We start from the raw sequence: 10,855 nt of genomic DNA, 5'->3' as shown, positions 1-10,855 counted from the left end.
TATCTTGCAATTTATCAAGTACCTTGACGTGTCAAACGAAGTAACAGCACTGAACGGATCAGGGTGTCATTTTCAACTGAAATACAGGTGTTTTTTTTCGATTGCTTGCAAGATTCGGGAAATAAAAACTAGCCAAGCAGAGAAGTACACGTCGTACTTAAGCATGGTAAGTATTTGCAAGTATTTTCAAAATACAAGTATTTGTAAATCACAATTGTGTAGTGCACTGTACACTGCCGTTTACTTTGAAGTCAGACAGATAGTTTTTAAAGGTAACTTTAGTTTACTTTAAGTTTAATACAAGTTAAATTAAAGTTATTTAATTAATTAAAGTTTAATCAAATAATAATTTATTAATTGCCAATTGGCCGACCTTGTTTTTGTTATTTTTGTGTAGCAGACTTTTGCCAGCATTAAGCACTTCTAGCGCTTATGAGTCAACTCGGTCCCAAGTTAACTCGGTTCCAAGTCAACTCGGTCCCAGTCAACTCCGAAACAGGTCAACTCGTACCCAAGTCAACTCGTACCCAAGTCAACTCGTACCCAAAATATTGTACCCAAGTCAACTCGTACCAAAGTCAACTCGTACCTAGGTCAACTCGTACCCAGGTCAACTCGTACCCAAGTCAACTCGTACCGTACAACGTACGTTGTATGCCGAAACGGAGAATTTCCGTGCGGCATGATTTTGTAAGCGATAGGAAATAAAAATGATGTTCTACCATCATATGGAGCTCACTTTTAATCCTACCTCCATGCTTTTATTAATAATAATCTCACTAATTTCGTTTTTAATAATGTTTGTTCATCTCATTTCTGCTCATTTCTCTCAAAAATATACTATGTATAAAACGCAACCCTTCATGTTTACCTTGGTGTTTTTCCTGTTAAAGTGTTCCCTAAAGAAAATTTCATGGTAAGAATTCATTCAATTCATTCATTTGCGATTCTGATTATCGTTTTCCGATTCAAACAAGTACATTTTAACAATCATACTGTTCCACTTTTTCCAACCAAAACACTTTGCGTAAGTTCTTATTATCTTTTTTCCGAATAAAAAAAAACAAAAAATTTATTCTAACAAGCCTATATTAAAAAAAAAGTTCTCTGATTAATTTCCCCCACCGATAGGGCCTATATAAGTACAAAAAAACTGCAACATGAAAAAAAACAAGAAAACAAAATCATTACTGCAACAATGAATAGCTAAATGTATGATTAACAATATAAATAAATTAATTAAACTACAATATTTATCAGTACGAGTAAAAAAAATTGTAAACATTTATTTGGGTGCGAGTTGACTTGGGTACGAGTTGACTCAGGTACGAGTTGACTCGGGTACAGGTTGACTTAGGTACGAGTTGACTTGGGTACGAGTTGACTTGGGTACGAGTTGACTTGGGTACGAGTTGACTTGGGTACGAGATGACCCGAATTCGTCAACTCGGTCCCAAGTCAACTCTGTCCGTATGGTTGACGGGAAGTAATTTTATGTTTTCTTTGAATAGGAAAACAATCATTTATAACTAATGTCCTTTGACCGTTTTTTGTGTGTACATGAAACGGGATAATTAGTGTGCACCGATGTTCAGGGTATAATATTCGATGCCTTCAAAAGCGACCCATTTGATTTATTTCTAAGAAAAGTTTCCGTATGGCGCCACCACTTTTTCATTCGAAATAAAATACTATAGTATCTAATTTACCTCAATGAGATATCCCTTTTTGTAAAAATGAGTGAACAAGTGGTGGTTCATACGGAAAGTTATCCTGTTTCTATAACATTCACTGTTGAAAATTACCGATTGTGTTGGCCCCCCAAAAATGTCTTCAGATGTTTCTTTGCTTTCAACCAGAGCATTGCTTTCTGTATGGCTCTCAACAATTCATAAATTGACAAACATTAATAATTGAATCCTATTTGATTTCTTTTCAAATAACTTACATTTAAAATCTAATTACATAAAAACAGTACGAATCACATAATTAATAAAAAATAAAGAAAGGAAATTAATGTTTGGTTAAATTATAAAGAACACTTTCAAGTTAATTTATAAAAATAATAAATAATATCCAAAATCTACAATTAAAAAACTAAAACTATTAAGGAAATTAGTGTTGTTCGAAAATAAATAATAAATTTAACTATTGTTCAAACAACTTTGTATCAGAAATGTTATTTTGAGTAATCGTGGAATTGCCCAAATAATGATACTGAGCAGTAAAAAAGTTACTATACATTAATATTAAATGCTAGAACCAATTGATAACTTTTTGCTTTTTACTTTTGCATCTAGATGAGGTGATATTTGACACAAAGTGTTGCGTGAGTTTAATGAGAAGTGCACACACAGTAGAGAGGAGACGGTGATCCAAGATGGCAAAGAATCTATTTGTGGCGTATGTGCTGTGGTGGTTTTTGGGATGGCTGGGTGTGCATCACTTCTATCTGGGTCGAGACAGACATGCATTCGTCTGGTGGGCAACTGGTGGCGGTATATTCGGTCTGGGTTGGTTTCGTGACATGTGGCGTCTACCGTCGTATGTTGATTCGGCAAATGAGGAGCCGTACTACATGGAACGTCTCACTGAAATGATCAGAATACGCAAATCACCACCGTTCAACCCAAGTCGGTTCATCGGCCAAGCATGCTTTGGAACTTTCCTGGGGTACCTGTCAATGCTCGCCATCTCTGAGGACTTTGCTGTGGCGTACCCGATAGTCCGAAGCCTCGTCGTACCATTCTCTGTTGCCATTGGTGTCCACATTGTTGGAAATATCGGCCGGGAAACTGGACATTTTAAGTGGGCGATAGTGGGAGCTGTCATACCCGCATTGAAGCTTATCAGTAACCCTCACATTGTTGTATACATGGCTTTGCTTAGCGCCATTCTGTTCCAGAGAGATCGAAGCTTCAAAAGGAAGCCCAGTCAAAGAGGCTTGTGCAGTCGTCTCTTTGTGCTTTTTGTCGCTGGTAAGTACTTATGATGAAGGAAAAGCTTGGTTGCATATGGTTTCGCACCAGTTACCCCAGCTCACTTTTCATACTGTTTCCGCCTACATGTAGGTCCCTATTCCACAGTGTTCCAGCTGCATGTTTCAAGAATACCCACAGGTTTTACCACTTACCCCTACTCCAGAGAAGGGATGGTAATTCCCCGGAGTATGCCCATGTGCTAGGGGAATAGAGTAGTTTGAAAAGGGCTTAATAGATCTTTGAGGAGGGGGGGGGGGGTGGGGGCGGCTGAGAACTTGAGAAGGAAAACAAAAACTAAATGGTTACTCACTTTAAACTCCATACGAGTAGACCCTATCAATTCTCCCAATAAATATTTCTGCTGAAATACTGTTAAGAGACAGCAGAAGAATTAAAAACTGAAGACACAAAATTACCATTAATCATGTTCACAAAATCAACAACAAAACAAACATTGTAATTCCTCCCCTCCCCCTCTCCTATTTAGTGTTAAAACAAGACAATTTTTGCTTTTTTAACCACCAACCTGCTAACATGTAAGACTTCATTCTTGTGGATATGGGACGCAGAAGCGCTATATTTTTTCTGCATTCCACTCGCGCTTTTGTAATAACTAATAATTTGTTTGTATTTTTTGTAAACTTTTCTGACAGGATCTATGATCATGAGTTTGTGGGGTTCTGCCCTCTACTTCAACGCTTCAGTCACAACCTCTGATGGAGAAACCATTCGGTTTAGGGATGCTGTCGACCACTTCTTTGGTTCTCCCATCTGGAAGGAATTCAAAGAGACCATTAAGGCGCTGTTCCATGAGGGATGGGAGAAAGGTTGGGAGAATATGTGGAGTCGATTCGTGCAGTCCTTAGATCCTGAAGGAGAACAGAATGCTTATCAGGCAAGTTTATACCTTTTTGTTTTTTGGGTACAATCTTCCGGGTCAAAATCGCAAGTTATCCCTGCCCACTTGCATGTTTTTTTTAGCAGTTTCTTGAGTAATCGATTTTCTTTGAAAACATCTTTGCTATGATGAAACCCTTGACTTGATTAAGGAGAGACGACAAGGATTTTCATAATTAGTTTTGGGATTGTTGTAATATGAACATATTGAGTTGGCGCAAGGCTGAAAATCTGAAAACTTCAACAAATATGAGAAAAGTGATCTGGGTGGTTTAACAGACAAAGAATGTCCTCGTTTCCAAACAGTGGGAGAATGATAAGAAGTCCTCATGTAACTGGGTCAACAAACATTTATGTGTTTGTGTGTGTGTGTTTACCATTGGAAACAGGTTTTAGGGCTTTCCAAGGGTGTGACCCAAGCGGAAATCACCAAGCGTTACCGGACGCTCGTCCGTGAGATGCACCCGGACAAGATTCGCAATGGAAACAAAGAAGAGGCTGCGGCGGCTTTCATGAAGATTCAATCAGCCTATGAGACATTGTCTAAGATCAAGGAGAAGCGGGCTCGGAGACAGAACTACCGGAAACAAAAAGAGTATGAGTTTCGTGATATGTAACTGAAATCTTAACCAAATCTACCCCTTGATAAATCATCACATGGCCATGGTTTGACAAGTTCCATGGTCGATTCACATGACGACTGGCATCATTGTTGCGTAGACGAGCAAACTGAGTCAGAGTGTGACTTTTATCAGAGTCAGAGTAACTTTTATTAGAGAGAAACAACAAGAACATGTAACATGTAACATCAAACATGGTCTCTTATACACAAGTAGTAAACAAGGTCGCTTGAGGGCGCTGTTAACTTTGTCTAAGTCCTCAATTCAACAATCATCGTGCATGGTAAGTCTTGGTTGTGGCATTTTTTTGGGGGGGGGGGGAAGATTGTTTGTGTTAATAATAATAAATAACATGTTATGCGAAAGTCCGCCTAAATAAAAGGTACTCAAGACGCTTCACAGATATTTATCTAAGTAAATAAGTCAAGTAACCTAAGAATTCTAAAACAAATTGTACAATTGTACAAATCATTATAAAAAGCTTACCCTATAAACAATGTGCCATAGCAACTGTCTCTACAGTCTGGGGAATTCATATATTTAATCGGTAGCTTCTTTGTGACTAAGCATGTCATTGTACCAGACATTATTCAAATCTAAATCGCATATGGCTTATTGTGGACACCTTATTTGCATATAAACCTAAGCACGGGTATCTTGCCAGTTTAAGCTTTCAGAATGTGACTTTAAAGCTATTGAAAGTATAATTTAGATTCCACGTTTGAACTTGTCAAAGATAATGTACGAGGCTGACTCTGTGAGTATTAAACAATATATGCAAAATTTGTATCTTTTTTTCAACCAGTCTGGTGCCTTGAAAATTAAAACTATCAGTGCCATATGTGTATACAGGGAATCTGACAAAAGATGGCTGCTGAATTCAGAAAAGTTTACAGTATTATTTTTTACTGAATTGATCAGATTTCTTTCTCAAAGTCTTCAAATTTTCTTGAAAGAAGTAAACACAATCGTCAAACGGAGACCAAAATAGTTTTTCTGGTGATGCACAGAGTCTGTAAACCTCCTGAATTTATTTATTTCTTTCCACAAAACCTAAAACAATTGAGAAGTTAAAAAGATAAAAGTACATCAAATTTACAATAAAATTTTGCAACATCTGGGAGGTTCTGTGTTCAGAATAAGAAGAAAACCCAGGCCCAACAAGCTAAATTTTTGAAATGATCACAAGCAACAATTCTCACCCTTATAAACTGCTTGGTTATGTTTACAGAAATTTATAATGGAGATGGTTATTAATTGGTTTGGAGATTTTTAGCATTAGTTAAATACTCGGTTTTAGTTTCACTTGGGTACTATACAATCGATATTACAGAATACTTGATCAATGCTACAATTCACAAAAATTGTTATCTTCATTCTTTTGTTGGTGTGTGAAATATTTTTATTTTAAATTTCAAGGAATATACACAGAATTATGCATCACGTTGATTGTACCAATTTCTAATACTTTTAGCAAATGAAGAGTTACATATACATTATGTAAAATTTTATATTCTATCTTTGAATGAAGTAAAAACAAATTGTCTTTGGAAATTACAATCAAACATATATTGTGGTTTTTGTTCCTGGTATCAAATGTATAAATTCAAGTTAATTTACACAATTGCAATTGCCCCTTACAAAACGGAACACCCAGACATGTCAAATGTAGTTAAGGCCATTTGAAATAGCACTATTGCATACCTGCCAACATTGAAACCTCAGAAATATGAAACAACAGTTTCACGAGTCCTCGTATAGCGACACAAAAAGTCGTGCGAGTAAAGCTTATTGAATTACACTACAAGTGATGTACATAATATTTAAAACAATGTGTTAAAATCTCTGTACCCCATAACGTAATCTCAACTTATCTCGTCATTGCTCGTATCTTGTCATAAATAGGAATGTTCTTATTGCCGCTTGTAATCTAAAAGATCTGGAAAATTGCAATTAAATCCAGGAACAGTTGGCAGGTATACATCGGACAAGTAATAACCATTCGTCCTTCACCTTTGACCTTAAAAATTCAAGTAAAAAGGGAACCCTCATATTTACCCGACTACCCTTAAAAGTTGCCTTGTCCCTGGACAATTTCTGAATCCCCTCTCCCTACCCCTAATTTAATGAACCCCAATACCCGACCCCCAGTCGTTGTACCCCAAAATTATCACAGAGTCATCGTCATTCTTGAGGTATAGTGATAGGATTCGTCACACAGCTCTCTACTTTCTCCTGCAAGCTTGGTAAGTCATCAACATATCTTACACTGCTCCCAGCTGATGCTGGCTTAATCTTGGGAAGTTTCATCGAGCTTTGGTGAGAGATGGTGGAGTTATGTGGCACGATTGGCATCCGCGTTCCCACATATGGAAGATATGGAAGGTATATGTGCGTCTTCTTTATTTTGGACTCCTGAAATTGAAATTTGATATTTGAAAAATATTCAGTACAGTGTCATGATTGAAACCTTGTAGTACAATGTATATCGGTCTTTTCAAAATTTCCATGGTGTTACCTTGTACGATTTTGTTACTTCAAACCTGTATTTTTCTAAAATGTCCATAGTGTTGCCTTAAACTTAAAGGAACATTACAGAATTGGTAAAAAAAGAAAAAAGGAAGATCACAGATTTACATAAAATTTACACGGTCTAATGATGGTGATAGTAGAAAACATCCCTTGAAATATTTCTGTCTGAAATTGCATATTTCATGAGAAACAAATAGTCTAATTTCTTGTTTGGAGTTTATCGCTCAGGGAGCGTTTTATTCATTTTTGTTTTGGCATCGAAGCAATGCAAAATTTGTAATCGGTTTTTCACTATTCTCTTGTGACCCAGAAGGCTGATCGTTCTCAAACCTCTACAGGTTTGTCAGTTTATATATATGGTATATATGGTGGATTACATAAAGTGCTTACACGGCCAGCAACTGTTTTTGCAAGCAAAACCAATTCTGTAATGTTCCTTTAACTAGAATGTTTTCCCATCATTTAGAGTTCCAATTCCTACTGCAAATTTTTTTTTTCCATTTGAAATATGATGTAATTGTAGATCAACTTTCACAAAATCTAGTGCAGAAGGATTTTACCCCATAGGAATGGCGAGAAGACTGGTTTTTGAAGATCTGAGTAGAAGTTGTTGCCTATAAACCTGTACACATGAGTTTTGGCTGGTAACCTACTCCCAGTGATCATTTTTCAGTATTTTAATACAAACCTTTTCAACTATTTCATCCCTCTCCTGTATCCTAGCTGCCTCTGGTTTTCTCACTGTCGGCTTTTTGTTGAGTTTCTGAGAGCAGACAACTGGCTCTGGAGATGACCATCGGTACTGGAGTCTCTTTAACCCAGTGGAGGAATGACGTTGAAGGAGAGGTAGATGGGGAGACTTCTGCTGGGCATTGACCATCGCGGCATGCCTGATGAAGATGAATTGGTTAAATTAATCCAACAGAGTGGAGAGCTTGAGACGAGAGTGGGAGAATGGATTCAGGGGTGCCAGTCATTGCTGACAAAAAGGTCTGAAATTATGAAGGTAAGTTTATCTTTCCATGCACCATTTGTGTTAGCAATAAATTTTACACATTAGTTTACACAATAGCACGCTAAAGAGCTTTTTTCCCATTTTGAAATCTGTGTTGCTGTGCACTCTTTAGTTTTCATTTTACAACTATTTTTCTGAAGGGATTTCAACTAGTCGCTTGCAAACCGGTTGGTTTATGAAAGATTCTATTTCCGCCTTTTGGTAGCCATTGGAGTTGTAGATTTTACAATTTTAAGGAGCTTCTGGGTACAGTGTGTTCAGGCCAGGACTATAGAAGAATTTCTTCATTTCTGGAGAAAATAACAGCTACTTTTTTCACCTGGCAGACAAAAACAGTCTGAATTTAGTCTGAGACTTCTACTACCTGACTACAGTAACACACAGGTGTGATTAGTTCTGCAGTTTCTGTGTCCTCAGCTGTGAGTGTTAGAAAAAGAAACAACAAAATTTAAATTCTGAACTTTGATTTTAGCAAAAATGTGATGAGGCATACATCTGATTTTACCTTTTGCGTTTTTCATCTAAGATCCTCATCTGATAGAGTGAAGGGTAAAGCATCTGTTGCTGCAGCCATTGTTTCCGTTGCTCCTTGTCACTATCATCAGGGACCACTGTTGTGAAAGAGACAACCTTACGACCTTTGACATCTTTATCTCTAATTGGACTTTTCGTAGTCCAACTCATTTCCAGATTCCCGTACTGGCTGACCCCACTTGATCTGGTAAGTATACATAGGAACAAATTTTAATTAAAGTTAAAATGTTATGGTACTCTGAGATTTTAACTGCCAATTTTCCTGTAGTTCTATTTCTCTTTAACAAATTTTCATACATGATTGGTAGGGACGACAAAATAGTTGCAGACAGTGTTGATGTTTGGTGCGACTCATCATTTAGATCTTTGCCATAACTTTATTAGTATGTTTTTAGTGAACCATTTTGGGTGGTTACAGTTACTCGGGTAATGCAGAAATTTGGCACTTGCCCTGTAAGCGCAGAATGGTTATTGCAATCACGGAGTTCAGCGGTAAGCAGAGCCATGAAATTGGGCCATGACAAGCTTTCAGACTAAAATAAAAGAATGTTTTTATCCCTGCCAACCTGCACAACACCTTTAAAATTAATTTTAATGACAACCAAAATTGTACTCATTTGACTTGAAATTATGTTCTGATACTCAACCTGTTTTTGGTATCGATTGTCAATTTTTCCGGAACTGGAGTACAGAAAACCTCCCCCTGCCCCGCCCTCTTCTCCACCCTCTTTGGGTCCACAAAGACCTCGTCCAATAACCTCTGACCCTTTTCCCCCTGTGCACTTTCAACCTTGATCTTTGATGAAATGCATTTGATTGGTTGAAAGCTGGCCGGTGAATTGTGGGATGGCAATGCACCCTTTTGTTTCTTGCGTCGTTGGACGAAGGGCAAACTGAAGAATTCCCTCCAGTTTTCTGGTTTGGAGATAATTCAGGGAATAAAAATATTCCTTCATTTGAATTTAAAATAGTCTCTTTCAGTTTCAGTTATGTGTAAATCTGTCTGTCACAATTATACGCTACTGTAGTTGTGATGTCATGCTGAGGTCACTGGCTTCAGCCAGTAATGCACACTAAAAGACGATAAATCACACAGGCCATGCAGGCCGGAAAAATATGATAAGGATTTTGTACATTGTTGTGATAAGATATTTGTTTAAATCCAAACCTATTTAATGACCTCACACCACCAGTTAAAGGTTGCAAAACATCGATGGTACTTAAGTATAAAATCGGACCATCTGGACAGAAAAGCATTTTGTTTATCGTTTCTTACAACAGGTTAACTGTTAGCCACAAAGTGTGTAAGGCTGTGTAAAGGAAGAGGACATGACTTTGACAGGATGATGAATAAACTTTACAAAAAAACTTTATAAAAACTATTTATATCTTTGTGTAACTTAATAAAGCATTTTTTCCTGCAAGACATGATTTCATGTTAAAGGCAGTGGACACTATTGGTAATTGTCAAAGACTAGCCTTCACAGTTGGTGTATCTCAACATATGCATAAAATAACAAACCTGTGAAAATTTGAGCTCAATCGGTCATCGAACTTGCGAGATAATAATGAAAGAAAAAACACGTAGTCACACGAAGTTGTGTGCGTTTAGATGGTTGATTTCGAGACCTCAAGTTCTAAATCTGAGGTCTCGAAATCAAGTTCGTGGAAAATTTCTTCTTTCTCTAAAACTATGGCACTTCTGAGGGAGCCGTTTCTCACAATGTTTTATACCATCAACCTCTCTCAATTACTCGTCACCAAGAAAGGTTTTATGCTAATAATTATTTTGAGTAATTACCAATAGTGTCCACTGCCTTTAAAGGTAGGGTCATAGTTTGGTAATGAACCGATCTCTTATCTCGATTTGCTAAAATTCTTGTTCACTTTCACTACTCACTCTGAATCTGATGGCTTGTATATGTGTTAGTGGAAAGGGTACTCTGCATGGAACAAAGGAAATGAAACAAATCCCAATGAGTCAAAACCACCACAACACTTTTTTGTTACATTTTTTAATCAGGTAATAAATTATGTGAGGTCAGACATGGTTCTTGTGATTGTTTTAGCTTGGTGCACTACATACTTGGCAGCATACTCCCTAGGGAGCTGAGATAGTTTAAGGTAAGCTTGGGCGATATCGATTTATTTTATTCGCGATATATCGCCGACAATATATCGCGATATTCGATATAATCGCGATTAATTAAATTTTACATCACCAGTCTTAAAACTCCCAGGTGTTCTAATGACCTATTTTTGATATTGAATGTGAC

General features: G+C 37.2%; 2 protein-coding genes across 4 annotated transcripts in view; one reads left to right on the top strand and one right to left on the bottom strand.

The window, feature by feature from the left end:
* Positions 1 to 49: 49 nt before the first annotated feature.
* Positions 50 to 4,496, top strand: LOC139939878 (dnaJ homolog subfamily C member 22-like). Its single transcript, XM_071936037.1, has 4 exons — positions 50 to 166; positions 2,301 to 2,978; positions 3,635 to 3,876; positions 4,268 to 4,496. Exons 2-4 carry the CDS (start codon positions 2,381 to 2,383, stop codon positions 4,493 to 4,495), a joined length of 1,068 nt encoding a protein of 355 aa, XP_071792138.1. The 5' UTR covers positions 50 to 166; positions 2,301 to 2,380; the 3' UTR covers position 4,496.
* Positions 4,497 to 6,675: 2,179 nt separating this feature from the next.
* Positions 6,676 to 10,855, bottom strand: part of LOC139939877 (uncharacterized) — a 28,455-nt gene continuing 24,275 nt past the window's right edge. For 2 of the 3 annotated variants that reach the window (XM_071936034.1, XM_071936035.1), the window contains 5 exons: positions 10,480 to 10,522; positions 9,227 to 9,494; positions 8,551 to 8,763; positions 7,719 to 7,920; positions 6,676 to 6,913 (listed from right to left, as the gene is read on the bottom strand). In XM_071936034.1, coding sequence (XP_071792135.1) covers positions 6,683 to 6,913; positions 7,719 to 7,920; positions 8,551 to 8,763; positions 9,227 to 9,494; positions 10,480 to 10,522 — 957 coding nt within the window. In that variant the 3' untranslated portion in view covers positions 6,676 to 6,682. Of the gene's footprint in view, positions 6,914 to 7,718; positions 7,921 to 8,550; positions 8,764 to 9,226; positions 9,495 to 10,479; positions 10,523 to 10,855 lie in introns of those variants that run through there. The other variant, XM_071936036.1, reaches the window with a different exon arrangement.

This window comes from Asterias amurensis, chromosome 7 (assembly GCF_032118995.1).
Source record: "Asterias amurensis chromosome 7, ASM3211899v1".
Classification (NCBI taxonomy): Eukaryota; Metazoa; Echinodermata; class Asteroidea; order Forcipulatida; family Asteriidae; genus Asterias; species Asterias amurensis.
The sequence above is the reverse complement of the archived record's forward strand: the minus strand, read 5'-3'. Positions and strand labels throughout refer to the sequence as shown.

Bases quoted from the DNA above. Each gene is read 5' to 3' on its own strand.
- LOC139939878 (XM_071936037.1), top strand. From the start codon at position 2,381: ATGGCAAAGAATCTATTTGTGGCGTATGTGCTGTGGTGGTTTTTGGGA. The intron at 2,979-3,634 runs GTAAGTACTTAT...CTTTTCTGACAG, and splicing joins CTTTGTGCTTTTTGTCGCTG to GATCTATGATCATGAGTTTG. The intron at 3,877-4,267 runs GCAAGTTTATAC...CATTGGAAACAG, and splicing joins GAGAACAGAATGCTTATCAG to GTTTTAGGGCTTTCCAAGGG.